Source organism: Varanus komodoensis, unplaced genomic scaffold (genome assembly GCF_004798865.1).
Source record: "Varanus komodoensis strain SLA01 unplaced genomic scaffold, ASM479886v1 scaffold21, whole genome shotgun sequence".
Classification (NCBI taxonomy): domain Eukaryota; kingdom Metazoa; phylum Chordata; class Lepidosauria; order Squamata; family Varanidae; genus Varanus; species Varanus komodoensis.
The window spans coordinates 5,974,010-5,991,588 of NW_025335589.1; the positions used below are offsets into that span (position 1 = coordinate 5,974,010).

General features: G+C 41.4%; 1 protein-coding gene across 3 annotated transcripts in view; it reads right to left on the reverse strand.

The window, feature by feature from the left end:
• Positions 1-1,714: 1,714 nt before the first annotated feature.
• The window catches only part of OTUD4 (OTU deubiquitinase 4), a 40,303-nt gene continuing 24,438 nt past the window's right edge, over positions 1,715-17,579 (reverse strand). For 2 of the 3 annotated variants that reach the window (XM_044430993.1, XM_044430992.1), the window contains exons 13-22: positions 15,258-15,382; positions 14,993-15,164; positions 14,164-14,326; positions 10,455-10,596; positions 10,182-10,237; positions 9,994-10,074; positions 8,638-8,776; positions 6,790-7,059; positions 5,416-5,456; positions 1,715-4,194 (exon numbers count right to left, since the gene is read on the reverse strand). In XM_044430993.1, the coding sequence (XP_044286928.1) occupies positions 2,992-4,194; positions 5,416-5,456; positions 6,790-7,059; positions 8,638-8,776; positions 9,994-10,074; positions 10,182-10,237; positions 10,455-10,596; positions 14,164-14,326; positions 14,993-15,164; positions 15,258-15,382 (2,392 nt within the window). In that variant the 3' untranslated portion in view covers positions 1,715-2,991. The remainder of the gene's footprint in view (positions 4,195-5,415; positions 5,457-6,789; positions 7,060-8,637; positions 8,777-9,993; positions 10,075-10,181; positions 10,238-10,454; positions 10,597-14,163; positions 14,327-14,992; positions 15,165-15,257; positions 15,383-17,579) is intronic. The other variant, XM_044430994.1, reaches the window with a different exon arrangement.

The following is a 17,579-nucleotide window of genomic DNA, read 5'->3' on the forward strand; positions in this document are numbered from 1 at the left end:
AGAACTTCTAAATCAACCTGGAGGCATTGGCTATGCAGTTGCATTTGTTAAACCAGTTTAGTACTATGTGCATGACCAAAAGGAGCTTGTGCAAGACACCAGACTGGAGTGGTCTTCCCTACTCCTAACATGGCTGAGAGGAACAAACTAGCATAATTTAATTTTACCCAATTCTTGGTAGGTGAACACCAGAAATCATAGTTTAAGAGAACTAGCTGCTTTATGTGATCACCAAAACCCATGGTGGCATACATAGCAAACCACTAATGTATCATGGAGTAGTTTAACTGTATCAACAACCCATACTTGCTGGGTTTGCGACATCACGATGGCCCCAGTATGCAATCCGCTGGAGTACAACAGTTGCACAAATAAGCCTCTAGTCAAGTACTAAATAATCTAGTGATTGTAGTTGGCTTGTTCAGCAATTGACTAGAATTTGATTTAAACCATGTTCTCAGCATGCATGTAATGACAAGCCAGAAGTGGGCAAAGTCAGATATTGCTGATCTATTTCTCCTAACCATGAAGGGGGCTTTGCTTATTTCCTTTATACTTATGTGTTACTTGAAAACCTTCCTGTTACTGATGTTAGCTAGATGAAATATTAAGGAATACATGCACATAATTGCATCTTTGTACCTAGCAGTACATAGTTGCAAGTTTTTTGTTTTTACTACATAGGCTAATCCCAAAAATCGATGGCCTTTTACATCTGCTACCCCCTCCAATTACAAAAACAATGTCTTGGCTAATTTACTATTAAGAGATCTGGGATAAATTTTTAAAAATGGCTTTGGAGATAAAATTTGAGTATGGCAAGCTAAGAAAGCTCTTGAAAGCTGTGAACATTAAGTGCTGGAGATACCATGCTGTACATGTTCTATGAGAATGTTTTAAGAACTGTTTTCTACTGATTTTTGCCTTGCTTTACCTTCTTACTATTTTAGGGAGCAGTCTAGATCAGTGTTTCTAAAAAGTACTTTTATTTCTAAGGCACCCAGATCTGTATAAAGCAGTTCAATATGTAGCTTCTCATTTAAGTATAGCCACCTATATAGTTGGACTATTACTACATGGTCATTTTTTCTAGCTTCTGTACAAAAATGTTTTTGGAAGCATGGACTGATTTGTCCAGACAAACTAGAACAAAAAGAATCAGGCAATAAAAAGCTAGATTAGGATGCTGCATTCCCACTTAGAATATTGACAGGGTCATATGCAATGCTTGCACCAAAGGTATGTTAAATGGACTCTTGCTTTAACTGTACAAAACTATTCATTAGTTCCATATACAATATAGCTTTCTCTCTCCCAACTGATCTGCAAGCTTCTTTAGGCATACTGTTACTGTGAATAGAATATTTTTGTAATGAGCACCTGCATTATATGTATGTGTATAATTTAGGAAAAATTGAAGAAAAAGCTGCTCAAAAGTGCAAATAGATAAGCAATTCTAACATGTTATTGGAGGTGACAGTCTCCTTAGCAAGTACTGCACTGCTAACTTCCTGAAATATACACAGAATATGCTGTGCCCCAATTCACCTGGGATAGAAGTGGGACAAAGATAGCATTAGACATGAGGAAATGCAGGAAAGTAGATTAATTCAACTAGTTTTAAGTCAGTTTCATACTCTAGGGTTGATTATTGGCAGTAATTATCACACATTCAAATAGATGCATAAAGCCACTTGCCGTATCACAACATAAATCAGAAAGGGCAAACATCTTTAATTATATATCATGCATTTGAAAAGGATTAATAAAGTATCCCTCAAAGCTCTTGATCAAAAGAAAATTATACAATCTCTTGGATGTGAATAAAAAGCAACCATCACCTTGCACAATGATATATACAGACAAATATACACAATTCAATTTTACAGAGCAAAGCCAAAAAATGTGGAGTGTATATTGCAGTGTTTTGCAAGGCAGAAAGCAACCAGATTTATGGAGTAAAGTAAGTTAGAAATCTCTCATTTTTAAAAAAAATGCAGCAAGGTGTTTTACAGACAATATAACCAGTTTCCACAGTATGAAGGAAAAAACCCAGTAACCTAAAGTTCGGCCTAAGCCTTGCTTTAAAAAAACAAAATAAATGCAACAGATCTATCTCATGTATCTCTCCCATTTAGCAATTTGTCAGTGCAAAAAAGTTGTAAAAGTTTTGTTGTAACAGATTGAAAACTATTTTAGAAATGCATAGCATCTACTTTTCACTTATATACATAGTTGGCATAGGCATACAGTCCTATCAGTGTTAAGACTGCCTGAAAGAATTTATCATGAAACCTTCTACATACTTTACACACAGGGATTCTTGATTGTTTTGACTAGTTCAAGAAATGCTTTATAAATATAAAATTAAAAATATACTCCTATGAATAAAACACTATAAACATCTATAAGACACAAGAATAGTCAACTGCCATATGTATTATTTTCCTTGAAGACACACAACCTCACACATTCAAGTTTCACAAATTCTGAGATGAAAGGCCTTTGGATTGGAAGCACATCAAAAATAGTCCAGGAAGCTGAGGTCAGTCCAGGGGTGAGCAAACTGTGGATTACATCTCCCATCCTGCTGGGGAGCTGGGAGACAAAACATTTGGAGAGCCACAGGTTTCACATCCCCAGTTCAGACCCAAGGTACAGTATGCTACAATAGACATTCTATTTGGTGCAAGTTTCTTCTTTGTCACATGTCAAATATACAGCTATGACAACTTGTCATTCTAGCTACTTATTTTTCCTAGCACTCTCAAATCTTTACGGGAAAAAGAAAGCCCAAACTATTTTCAGTATTTCAAACACAATACTTTTGTAGTTTCCAGAATTTAAATAAACCAAATATAGCAGTTTTAATAGCCAGCAACTTTAACACGTAGGAGTTTTGTCACTCTTCAATATAAAAGGGCATTCTGGTCTTTCACCAAAGCAGAAAGAGTGCTACAGCAGCTTAGTATTTATGTTCAAACTTTGTACTCAAGGCAACTGCTGCCCACGATGGCCATCTACATTCGTTCTTCTTCTTTCATTCCGATATGGCCTTCCTCGGTGACTGCGATGATATTGGTAGCCTTCATCTCTGTTTCTGGTGGATGGCCCCTTCCAAGATTCCTCATTTCTTGGATAATGGTATCCCCCCCTCCCAGGATGATAATTCCTATCACCTCTAGATCTTCTACCACCTTCATAAGTTTGATTATAAAATTGCTTTGATCGGCCACTTTTCAGCATGTTAGATACTTCACATTCATCTTCTGAGCTCTCTTCCCTTGTCCTTGGTACCCTACTTTCTTCCAAACTGACTGATTCACTGCCAGCATCACTGGCTTTATCAGTCTTTTCTTTGTGAGTCAGAGCAGCATTTTTCAGTTCAGTTTTTGGCACTGCTACCATCTGCCTCTTAAGATCCTTTGTCTCTGTAGAAGTATTTTGAAGTACAGACTTTGCTTGGGTGGCAGATGGGGTAGCAGGCACAGTCTGCTGCTCCCTAGGCACTCTGGCTGAGGTTTTATTTATAGCATTACATTCACTCTTGGGGGCAGTTGCAGGAAGGAGAGGTATGTCTTGGACAATGCTTTCGTTCCTGACCTTCTGAAGTGAGTCAGCACATCCTGCATCAGGAACTGGAGAACCATGTTCCTCGGGCAAGCCTGCATCTGCTCTGTTGTCCTCACGCGGCACAGCAACTTGTCTCACTGCAGAATTTTCAACATAGCCCTGAACTGGATAACCATACCAAAGATGAGGGAAAAATGGGGCAACTGGAACAGGGCCTAAAAATGGATTCTGCCCACCAAATGTAGGCTGCAGGAATATACTTTTGTTTCCTAAGGACTCATCATATTCAGCATGCAGTGATTGTGCTGGATTTCCAGACTCTACACAAACAAGCCCTTGGCTTTCTGGGACTTGACCAGCAGGTATGAAAAGGGGCATTGACTGAGGCATGGTGTCTGTCTGTGGACTCTGGCCATTGATCCTGACGTCATCCTGCACAGAAAAACGTCCATCTATCTGTGCAGCTTCATTTCCATTCTGAGTCAAGGGGAGCTCTTGCATCCAAGGGTTGTGAGAATAGACAGCAACTGGCACCTTTGGGTACATTCTACAGGCAGTTAAGTAAGCTTGATGCAGAGGGTACAAATATGAGTGTGGGGCCCACATAGGACAACTGTATGCCTGCAGAAACACAGAAGACAATAATTATCACACTTGAAAAATAATCCAGATCTAGTTTTAGAAGTTCGTATTATCTTGGATCCAAGAAGTTTCCTTGCACAAATGCATTTCCTGGTCTTTTCCTTTCCCTACAATTTCCCATGTGAACCCACCCTCAAGAACAGAATTAGGGCACGTGAGGGCTACAGAGGGAGGGGAAATCCATTCTGCCGGTAGTTTTATTCCAGTTAATGGATCCAAACTGCTTTTAAAGCAATATATTTTACCCAACATTATCTAGTTCCAGGCTTGGCAACTTGTCCTCCAGGTGCTTTGGCCTACAACTTCCATTACTTCTCACTACTGGCTAGGACCACTGTAGGCCAAGTTTCATATCCCTCACCTAATCAATCTTTTTTCTTTTACATTTTTCCTACTGTGATGATTCAGTGAACATCTTATTAATATATACTACTAGGCTAAAGGTGTACTCTTATATAACCCTCACATATTTTCACCTTTTTCTGAGAGCAAGATTTCTTCCTGATCTACTAAAAATAGTAGCATCAAAAATTTACTGTATATAGTGACAACCGGCATCACATTATCCTCATTCATACAGTCACCCATTCAAGGTAGAAATGAAAGAACTACCCATTGGGGTTGCCTGTTGCTTTATAACCAGTAGATGGCGATAAATTCCAGGAGGACAAGACTTAACTACAAGAAATACACCTCCAACATAGCGGTGTATAGAACTGACCAATGTGGGAAGCCCCCATATTAATATATTTGCTTAAACTGTCTGAATACATGTGTGCATAGGCTGAACATTAACCATTAAGAAGGATTTGTCCACTATCTTTCATGTAAAGTGGATGGAGCTCAGCTCTCCAGCATACATGCATTGCTTACATAATTTAACTCCTTCCATAAGACCTTGTGGTTGCAACCCTGTTGCCAAGCTTTTATTCATAAAGCATCTTTTTAACAGTGATTTTTTTAATATTTTTAATGCTGAAATAACTTTGGGAGTCATTATAGCTGAAATGCAAGGAGTTGAATACAAAGAGGAACTACAAGAAGACTAGATTTGAGGTTTTTTTGGATTTCAGGAACAGATCTGTATTCAAATTACATATACCCATCAGCCAAATGCTCAAAAAATACTCATGTCTTAAAATTGATCTTAGAATTATGCACCTTTTGGTTGTTGTAATATAAAAAATTACTACCAGTTACCTTTATACCAAGATTGAAGAAAAATCTGAGGATGTTTTTATCTATGAGGAGAGATGGGAGAAAGAAATGGTTTCAGCATCAGAACTGTGGCAATCCATCTAATCCTTTTTGTTTGTACTAGTTCACTGTGTTACCATATCATCTGGAAATCTACTCAAGATTTAATGTCATACTTTAACAAGTTTGATATATTGTTTACACAAAATTTTAGAACAGCACAAATCGATGGTGGAGGGATATTATTAATGTAATAATTTCCAAGTTTGATCAAGCCATGGGAAGCCTGGAAAGCAGGAAGTCAACTCCTCTGAGTAGCAATAAACTCTTAACAGCCATTGATGCTATACATTTATAATTCTGTCATACTTCAGGGTACACTTATCCTTGCTTACACATAATGACAACCCAGAGGAGTGTAAGTTGTTGAATCATGGATTGTTGTTACATGTGAACCCTGCACTCTGTTTACCTCAGTTGCTAGCCACAAAGAACCCAAAAAGAGAGCCAATGGTTTGTTGTTTGGGGTTAATAATCCACAGTTAAACTGAAATGAAGGGTTTGCACATAACATCCCACAATTTGAGACAAGGCATAAAGTTTCATAATATTCCAGTAATCCATTCATTTCTTGTTTTGCCTTACATGTATAGCTTTCTATATCAAGCTCTGTCTATAAATATCCATAAGGCTGCAAACTTTATTCAGTAGACTAGTCAATCTAAAGATGCATTCCTAAACACAGCCACTACTAAAAGCAATGGAATTTACTTCTAAGTAAACATGAATAAGTATTGCACTGTGAGCCATGCCAATCAGTGGGAGCTAGAGATAAGGACATAGTTTAGTTTTTGTTTCTCAGGCTTTATTTTTGGTATTTCACTGTAAAATGTTATTGCAGGAAGAAGCATTAAATACAGCCTAACAAAGTGGTTGTTCTTGTTACTACATTATCTAATTCTTCCTTCAATATCTCAAATATACACTTTTCAGTAATATCTAAATAAAGTTAAAATAAGTAATCAATTAAAAATCTATTAACTAATCTGCAGGCTGTATTTATATGCCCTTAGCGAACAGTGACAAATCCTGTTTTGCTTACTGTCATCAAAACAAAATCTATTGAATAAGATTTAAATCTGCATACATACACAAAAGATTTATTTTACTGAGGCACAGTACACTTGATTTTATTTGTTGTTTTTTTAAAATAAAGTGTTATATCAGCTTCTCCACTGTAGTGCTATACAGGTGTTGTCTAACACATCTGGAGAATACCAAGATATGGGGGAAAGCTGCTTTGTAAACATAACAATCCATACCCTAACTTGATTCTGACAAATCATTCTACTTCCAATACTATTCATTCTCACTTACCATTTGGGAGGTCCTCTCCTGTGCTGCACAAGGAGTAAGGGGGTGTGATGACTCGTTCCCCCTTTTCTGTAACAGGGAATCCAGGGTAGAGTGGATCCTGGTAAGGATTCAGTGTTTGAGACAAAGGCATTAAGGGCTGGTTAACTGCTTGCAGGGATACTGGAATACCAGCAACTGGACTGGAGCTCAGCTGGGGTTGGGAGAGTGCAGAATCTAGTCCAGTTGCTTGTGTTGGCATCACTGATGACACGGGTACTTGGGATGGAATACCTAAAATGCAAACAAGGAAAATAAATCCATTCACAAATCTGCACAATGTCAAAGACTAATGCTAGAAGCAAACAAAGGAAGTTGAGATTTTGGAGTAAGAACCAAGGATTTACCAGTTAACCACACAGTGGTAAAATTACCATGCTCTGATTTCTGAAACTGGTTTCCAAACTGTAAGCAGGACCTAGACATTTGCTTTAAAAAGAGGGTGCTGAACCTCTTTTAGCCCAATTCCATTTCAGAGAACTTTTGCAAACTGAGCCAAGCTGAGAGGGAGGTCTGGGAATGCTGGCAGAACAAGGTTGTGCAACCGGTATCCTTTGATGGTTGCACATGGTGTCAGAAAGGGATGCTGCTAGAGGTTGCACAAGGCTTCTGGCAAGGCCCATGTGACCAACCTTCTTCAGTGACAGGTGCAGCTGCCCCAGCATTGGCTGCACCTGACACAGTAGAAGAAATACTGCTTGCACCGCATGGAGGACTTGATTCCTGGGAATGCTGGGCATGTCTGCCAGAAATTCAAACACAGCTACTGCAATGTCTGGGGAGCTGAGCCCAGGGAAGCTCAGTGGATTCCTCACCCATCCATCTTGACCCAGCCAAGAAATTGCCAAACAGTTTAATCCGTACAATTCAAATGAAACATGACTCATTCAGAAGCAAAAAGTATGACCTGCACTCAATCATTCATAACACAAAGTGTCACAGAACCATATATATGCCTTCTCATCAAGGACCATTACAACTGCAAACTCCACTCTGTGTTGTCTGTGACATACTCTTATCTAAACGAATGAAGTTGTGTTAATTTTAAGCTGCCTGACATATCATGGTTCTTCCTGGGGTACCCAGTACATTGGAATTCTGTGAGGATAGCGTAGAAGCCCAAAGAATCCTAAGGCTGCAGAATGCACCACAAGAATAGGCCACTAAAGACTAGTGGTGTATAAAGACCAAAAAAGAATCCCTACAGTTAGAAAGCTAGCATAAGAAATAAAGGTTCTTACCAGTTTTTTGTCTGTTCTAGCTGATAAACTGTGTGTTTCTGTTACCTGTAGTTTTTCATACAGGTAAGTAAAAAGTGTCCCTCCCCCAACAACCAAAATACTGGAATCCATTCTATCATCTCAGTGTGTCCTCACCTCATTTATCTGGATGTAAGACCAAGTCCACAGACTTCTCATAAAACAATTATTCCCAAGGTTTCCAGGAAAGGGCAGAAATGGATGGCAGGTTGAAAACTGGCTTAAACTGGCAGTGAAGATATAGCATCAAACAGTCACGACAAGCTTTAGCATCTCAAGCACTATTGATGTTCAACAGAAACTGAGGGTGGATGGTGCAGACTGAGAAAACGGATTGCAGTGCCAGGTGACAGTCCCTTCGCAGCCCCACTGAAGATGAACTTCACCATATGGTCTCCAGGCTGCACTCCTCATGTCATGTACTGAATACAGTTGGTCTATACTAACACTCTCAATTTACTTCATAGCAGATTTATAAACACAGCTCCCAAACAGCATGAGATATTGCAAGCCCTTATTTGTTCAGGATTAGAAGGATGCTTTTTCTCCAAACCTGTTGGTCCATATGTTGTTGGCTCACTTGGCCATGCTGGCACGATGGCTGGTACAGAAGGCACTGTGGGAGGCAAATGCATTTCAGGGAAGGCCAAAGATGGTGTGGGATTCCCCTCTGGTAAGGATCCCTGCAAGTTCTATAATGCAATGACATCACATGGACTTGAGTAGGCTTTCAAAATTGAAATACAGAATTGTAAACATTTTAAACATGGCAGCAATACTGGATTATGCTCTCAACCTGGCAAGAGAAGGCCATATGCTAATTTTATGGCCCAATTCCATACACAATGATTTGCAAGTTCCACCAAGTTCAGTCAGTTTCACTCCTCTGGAAGTGTGTGCATGAGAGAGCAGCCTCAAATGACCAAGACCATGCAGGACATAAACTAGTTCATGACACCTTCCCTACATAACCAGTTGCACATGATAACGTAAAGACCAATAGATGTATGGCACATTAGCAAGCATAATTACAAGAGCCTTCCCCGAGCTGGGGCCCTCCAGATGTGTTGAAACTATGCATCTGTCTAACTACACGTGGAAGGCTTCACATTGGAGAAGGCTGCATTACAAGGCCCTATCCTGGAAGTTGGCATCGTAGACTGAAACATCTGGAATGCCAGAAATGCTATCAGGCCATGCCACAGCAGCCAATTCTGAGGGCTGATGGGATATAAGCCAAATTGTCTGGAAGGCCACAAGTCACCCATCCCTGCCCTGCTCTAACACTAGTGCTTCAAAGATATACAATCCTGACTGCAGCTTTCCCACTAAGTTGGCACCACCCAATCAGAAAAAATACAGCAGCATGACTTCATCAGAACCAGTGTCCATTGCCCAGCATCCAGCCAGAGGTCTCCAGAAGTCTTTCAGATACTTCCAAACACAGCATGACAGTAACAGCCCTTCCTGGTTTGCTCAAAGCATGCTATATTCACATATACTGCCCTTGAACACAGGAGTTCCAATGAGCTATCTCACAATTAAGAGGAAACCAGTTCACTGCCTCAGCAAACATGACTGCAAGTGCAGTTTATGGGAGTTTTGAGGCTGTCAAGTAGCAGAAATCATGTGAAATTAGGTGATTCAAAAACATGATTCAACAGTCCTTGCTTAACATGTAGGCATTTGCATCTCCTTAATTAAGACAGCAAAGGACATATCATATCCAGATGGTCATAATTTTAACTGGGCTGCTGCAAGATGCATTGCCAATGGGCTGGGTCCAAAGTCCCAGCATTACAAATGTAAGTGCTTTTGCTATCATCAAACTTTTTGCTGGGCTGATATATGTGAAGTGGTAGTCTTGCCACTGAAAAAGGTCACAGAAGTTTATGCTCAGGAATCTTACCTGTTCAATACATGGAGACTGTGTATTTCCCTGACTTGACGGTGGCGATGCTCCTGCATCTGCAATGTTTACCCCGTTGCTCTGCAAGATTAAAAAAGACAGACAGTCAATGCTGCCTTATAGGCAGAGGTACTGCAAAAGATTTAGGAGGTTAGGGACATATCACAGCAGGGAACATTTGTAATTACCTTAGATATTTTGGGCTCAAGCTTCTGATCTAAGGGGGTCTCTTCAGGACTAGATGCTGCAAAAGCAAACCAGAAGCACTATTAATGAAGCCCTCAGGAAGCTGGGAAAAGGTATGCTCATTTAGCATATGTTCAGCTGCATTTGTAAAACCCCCCTGGAGTTTAAGTGCCCACTCCAAGCACTATCTTACTTGCTTTACATGCAATAGACCTCATACTTGGAAGATGTCAGCTTTTAAGTTAAAGAAAACCAAAATTTCCCCTTTTTAATACCTTTTTCCTGCTTTACTTCCACATCTTTTCTTTCCTCCTTTTTTTCCTTCAGGCTGCTAGCTCTTCTCCCATTAGGAATGAGGGGTCTTCTCCATCCAGAGTTATCAGTCATCTGAGTAGCTACCTGAGACACTGAGGGAGTCTGAAAAAGCAAGATTTTAACTGAGTAATCATGTGTCCTGCCTTCTATATTAAAGGCTTGGTCATAAAGGCTAGGTGTTGTTATAAGATTTGTTTATTTAATTGAACTTCTCACTGGAGTAAGATGAGATTGCCAGGTGCCTTACCCAAATTCATGCCAAAATCACATAACATTTCCAAAGGAAAACAGCCCTAGCAGGTAGACTTACTCAGAAATGAGTCTAATGGAAGTTCATTGTAGAAGTACTGAGGACTACAGCCTTAAAGTTACAAGTTACTTTCCTATGTCAAAATGTAGGAAAAAATTCAAACTGAGTTTGGGGCTCTGTCCCATTTGAAATGTCCTTTCCTGCTCTTAAAGTCTTAAGCAGTTCACAAAAACTCAGAATGCAAACAACATTAGCAACACACAGTGTCTAAAAAAGCAAGCAAGCAAGCAAAGAAATGCTAATAACCTTTTTAAGTCAATTTTTGACCACCAGAAAGTTTTAAGAACTTTACCACATCCTGGCCATGAATCCTATCTAAGCATTTTTTCTATTACTTAAAATAAATTTGTATAGTGGCAGGATCTAGTGATGGCATTATGATTCACAACAGCTATTGTGAGACAGCTATTTTGGGTGCATGGGATTTTCCTTTAAACTTTTTCCTCCCTTGTACACAGCTGGATACACAAGCCACCCCAAACTGCTTCTGAAACACCTCCTCAGTTAACAAGGGGACACAAGCAGGGCCCCATTTCAAATCACAAACGTAAAGCCCCCTTAAATGCAAGACACTGGTCCTGTAGTTTATTGGATTCTGTCCAGAATATGGACATATATGGACAAAACACTGGTGGCTTCCATAGATCACAAGGAGCCCTAATTTTTCAGGTTTGTTGTCTTTAATGTTTTTAACCTTGTTTCAATGAAAATCTGAAAAGAAAAACCAATTTCTGCTAATGGGAATGGAAACAGCTTAGGAGAAAGCTTGTGCTGGTTAGTAACAGAGGATGGGGACTTTTTCTGCCCTAAAACAGCACCTGGTATTTCACTCTGTTGCATGATCCAGATGCCCTTCTGCAATCCCCATTGCATGGATTGACTTTTTAAATAGTGGTGCTGGGGGACTATAGCTCTGCGCCATGGCAGCTTTTTCATGGAGTTCCACAGGGCTCTATTTTGTCCCCCATGCTCTTTAACATCTACATGAAACAGCTGGGAGAGGTCATCAAGTTTGGGCTGCGGAGTCATCAGTATGCTGATGACACCCAGCTCTACCTCTCATTTACATCTGCTCCAGGTGAGGCAGTGACTGTACTGAACTGGTGCCTGGTCGAGGGAATGGGCTGGATGAGGGCCAATAAACTGAGCCTCAATCCAGATAAGACGGTGGTCCTGTTGGTGGGCAGTGCAGGTCTCCAGGTAGGTGATTTTGACCCAATTCCGGATGGGGTAGCACTCCCTCTAAAGGACAGGGTCTGCAGCTTGGGGGTACTCCTTGACCCAGAGCTGTCACTGGAGTTCCAGGTGGCGGCGGTGGCAAGGAGTGCTTTCCTACAACTTCAACTGATCCATCAGCTGCATCCTTACCTGGATGAGCACTCCCTAGCAACAGTGATACATGCTCTGGTAACTTCCAGCTTGGATTTCTGTAATGCGCTCTGCATGGGGCTGCCCTTGAAAATGGTCTGGATACTCCAGCTGGTACAGAACAGAGCTGCCAGGCTGCTGACGGGGACTGGCCATTACTCTCACATAACGCTGGTCCTCTATCAGCTCCACTGGCTCCCAGTTGAAGTCCAGGCCCAATTTAAGGTGCTGGTTTTAACCTATAAAGCCCTGAACAGCTTGGGACCAGGATACCTGAAGGAGTGCCTCTTCCCTTACATGCCCTCACACCCTTAAGATCTGCGGGAGAGGCTTTGCTCCGGAAGTCCTCTTTAAAGGGGATAAAAAGAACAACTACCTGGAGCAGGGCCTTCTCTGCGGTGACACCCAGGTTATGGAATGCGCTCCCTGGAGAGGTGCGCTCCCTGGAGAGGTGTGCCTGGTGCCAAGTTTACATTCTTTTTGGTGCCAGGTTAAAACCTTTTTATTTAATGACTATTTTAAAATTAATTTTATCATTAACAGTAGCTTTTTTGTTTTGGGGATGGCATATACAAGTTTTTTTTTTTTTTTATATATATATAAATATAAATATATATATATATATATATATATATATATAAAGTGGAGAAACAAAATATATATGGAGAAACAAAAAAAAGGAAGATCTGCAGACAAGTCTGGCTCCAAAGTGATGGATGGATGGAAGATCTGCAGACAAGCCTGGCTCCAACTATGTGGGGGAGGACCACACAAGTTGCCCCTGGTGCCCACTCCCCCAGAAACCATCCCCTGCCACCTTCTCGTGCCTGGCAGGCTACAGCACTACAGTGACCTTTGAGCTGCCACAGCATACACCTACTGACCAGCACTGGCACAGGAACAGCACTGCCCTGCCCCTGCCATGGGACACTAAGAATGGCGCCACCATCATTAACAGAGCAGTGCTGGCGAGCACATGTGTACAACTGTGAACCAGAGCATCACCTGATCCTGTTGCCACCCAGATGGCCAGCATGGCTCCAGGAACAGCTAGGGGCCCCACGAAGGCTTAGCACTTGTACCATCATGCCATGTACCCATGTTGGAACTGTCTGCAAAATTCGCGTATTCTGAAAGCAAAGCTGTACTAATTTTGGTTCATCTCTTGGAAAATCTGAACTTTGTAGTACAGGATCTAGGCTGTACTTCAGCTACCTGATACCCTCCAGATGTGCTTGGTAACAACTTCCCCATTCCTCAGCACACATAACTGTTAGCCAAGCTGGCTGAGGATTGTAGGAGTTGTAGTCTAACCAATTTGTCAGGAACCACTCTAGTCTATCCTGTTACAGTACCACTGCATGTACCAGCCTAGTGCCCCTCAGACCTTTTGGACAATGACTTACATCAGCCCAGACGTTTGGCTGTGCTGGATGCAGCTAATGGCTTATAGTCTAAAATATCTGCAGAGTACTAAGCTGCTTACCCCAGTATATACCACATAGGAAGTATAATAATCAGACAGACGGGAGTGATGCAAGCAAAATATACCAGACAATGCAAGTCAACGGTGTGATAGAATGCAGGTGGATTTCCCTGTAGCAGCCCCTGGTCAGGGTCATGCACAGAGAAATCCACGTGCCATTTTTGCTGCATACATTTAGATGCCTTCCTCTTTAAGCAGGCATTTCTTCTTTGATCTGCTGTTTTTTATTTTACTGCTGGCTCCCTGAGGTTTTTAGTGTTCGATATTTTTAGTGTTTCTAATGTTGACTATTGTATTTTGATATTTTGAGGGATTGATTTTTGGTACTTTAGTGTTAGTTGGTTTTATATCTGTAAACCACCCCAAGGGCATTTGCCAGTTGGGTTGTATATAGCTGAAGTAAAGAATAAAATAAGCAAAAGCACTGGCACTTTACTTCTCCATGACATTATGCACTGAAGCAGAAAACGCTGCCTTATAAGAAGCACTTGCCAGATACACATACCATAAGTGCAGGAAAGGCTTCTTCATCCTGCAACTGAAACTCATAATGTGCATGCATTTCTTCTGTCACCTGTTTCTCTTTGTGTTCCTCTGGAGAAAGGCCAAAATAGCTACAGTCTCTATTTGTGTAGTCCAACTCTTCTGTTCTCTCACGATCAGCCTTTCTGGAGAGAGAGTGGAGGTGGAGGGAATTGATTCTCAGCTATCAGAACAGTAACGTACCTTTGAATAATTGGGCGTAGATTCTTGTGAAGGACGGTGAGCTCCATGCAGTTGTGTTAACCAAATCCTGAGCTCAGAAATGGTTAATTCCAAGGCTATGCTTCCCTACAGGGCCCCAGTTGGTGAATCCCTGTTTTTCTAAAAAAAATAGATTCTGCAAGCCTGACATCTGCCTTGCATTCACTTGTGCCTGTCTAAAAACAATTACCACTGGAATAAACTCATGCACACTTGAAGAGCAGCAGATTTGGTTGCCTGAGCAACTGCATTCAGACCTCTACTACAACTGATGGGTAAATCCATTACTTACGGGTAGCTCACACAATAGCCCTACAATTTAAATATGTTCAGCTATAGAAAGCATGGACAAGAAGTGAATCTCCAAGTATTTTGGACTTCAACCCCTGTAAGCCCGTCACCACAGCCAACGCTCACAAGAGATGAGAGCTGAAGTCCAGAATGTCTGGAGATCTGCTTTCTGTTCACCTGCGTGGGAAAAACCCCCAAGCACTTTGGAATTTTAACAAAGTTGTAATCCATAAATAGTAGAGTGCCCCTAGAATAAAAGACACCCATCTCCAAATAAAAGAGGTACATATCAAATTCACCTTGCAATCTGCGAGGGATTTCTGCCTGGTGTTTTGTGCTCAGGGGAGGGTTGCTCAGAACGTGTCCCAGGACTGGATAAATGGTGCGGCCTTGTGCCCTGCAGTCGAGGAGGCAGCGTCGATGGGGTTTTTATAGGCTTAGCTGGATTCTTTGACCCTCTGCAGTCTGCATCTGGAACACACATAGTATTTTGCTTTTCAATTGTTCCCAGCCCAATAGCTTGACAATCACATTTGTGAAGTGCGGAAAGGGAAGGGAACCTACCAGTCTGAACATTTTGTCCATGCACTGGAGCGGACTTTTTTGTCTTCTTTCCCAGTACAGTGCTCCAACTATCCAGAGGAGCTGCTTGTGGAAGTGCTTTAAGGTTCTTTAGCAACACTTTATGCCTGCAGTGAAGAAGAAAGAATCAAGTCATAAAATGATCTCATCTCTCCAGTGGAACTAGCCTCTCACAAACAACACATGGATTAACAGCTGGATCCCAGGAAATACCTTCTGCCAGCAAAACAGTTGCCATTGTTTAATTTAAACTGGTTCAGCATGCAACAGCATAGCTTTGATTAGTATACATCAAATTTCCAAACAGAAATGTTATCACAGAATACAAACGGGCAAGAATTAAGAAATAGTTCTTCACCTTAAGAAGGTGAAAGCAAATCAGATTATTTTAACCAGGTGTTTCAAAATGTGGAAATATCAGGGAGGGACAGCTTCCATGATTTCTCACACCACTAGTTATACTGGATGGGACTGATGAAAGTTGTAGGCCAAACCATCTGGAGGGCTACAAGCAGCTCGCTATGCTCATAAACCACAAGAGAGACTGCTGAATAGCTCTGTTAATGTGACATCATCTCTGCACTATTAAACAAGATGGCTGAAAGTAAACTTGATAATACCCTGAGTTTGAAAAAAGCTAGGCCTCCATGATCTGAGTCATATGATCAGAGAATCCTATCCCACACATGCCAGTAATGCATTATCTCATTTCCATCATTATCCAAGCCAGGGACAAGTTGCTGTGCCATCCGAAACAAGCAAGGTGGGCTGCAGGGTAACTTCCAAGCCATTCTGCTTCCCATAGCTTGTTTCAGGGTGATCCCTGCAGCCCACCCTTGTCCAGATTAGGAGGACACAACAAGCCATGCCCAGCATGGGGTGTAACAGAAATGAAGCAGAGTGTGAGCAACATCTGCTAGGCACAAGGATCCACTGTGGCCGTTTTCCCTTCTCCAATTATGCAGACGCAAGTCATAGCCTCCCGGCTCTTTTTAAAATGAAGGGACTGTCAAGATCACTTCCAGCTAGCTGGTTTTAACCATGCACACTGCTACGTATTAGCAGACCTCTTCTGCACTTTCTCTCATAGTCATGAGCATAAAGCTGCTTGGTATCTTACACAAGAGATTAATTAACGACTGAATATGTTCAGCAATATATAAACAGACTAAAGAAAGAAATCATACAATGGGTTGGATTCCAATTAACTGTGGTGGGAATTCGGCCTAGAGAATTCTATCTCTGGAAGAACTGGGGAGAAGCAATATTCACCAATTTCCCCTTTTGCCTGCAACCCCAAGTGCTCCAGAGGATTGGGGGTGGGGGGCATCCAGAACACAGGGGGAACGATAGGGAAAGGAAATTGAGCATGGGTGGGAGAGGAAGTGGACTAAGATTGTCTCTTCCCACTTCCTCCAGCGGGAGGCCCCGCCGGATCCAAGAAGTCCTACATATCAGATAAAGAACCCTATCTGGTCTCCTTAACGAAATCAGATTGAAGAGCAAAATCCTATACTGATGCTCAGTGCCTGCTGTAACCCTGCTATCAAAGCCCTTTGAAGGTGCTTATCACTCAACACTAGCATGTCCTAGCTCCAGCCCTGTGGTATGTAAAGCACTAATTGCCTTTTTCTGAAACATGAAAGTAGTATGGCAAACTTCTACATAACTAATTCATTTCCTTTCTAAACACAAATGGCCCTTTTCTATCATAAGGTATTATCCAACGGCAGATTTTCTTTAGTGCAGAAAGCACTTCTACTTGTGCAGGCCAGAGCTCTCCCCTTTCACAAGCTACCTTAGCATTTCCATGGCCATCAGTAGTTGTTCCTGATGGATGGAAGACCCTGTGGGATAGAGTACAAAGATCTACTCAGTGAAAATCTGGTGCCCCAATTTACAAAGGTGAAATCACTTTCCTCTAAGGGAAATCCACCACCAGATAGGACCCAGACCTTAGAAGAATTTCTCAGCAAACAAGAATTCATACATAAAATATTACTTATCCTGCAAATTTCTTGAAATGTTGTTAGTATGACTGCTGATATTATTCTCTAATAGGTACACATTTGCAGATTGCCTAACGTACTCACACATGAATGCATAGTTGCCATACTACTGTACCACTTGGCTTGCTTCCAAGACCTTCTTCAGAAAGAAAATGTGAAGGCAATTTGGTACTAGCAAGCAATACTGCTTTAACTTTTTAAAAGGAGAACTTGGGCACACAAAGCTTGCAAAATGTCTGCAGCTTTGAGAGAATCTAATTCTTAAGAGTCTAGCACTGAACAGTGTGCCCTATGC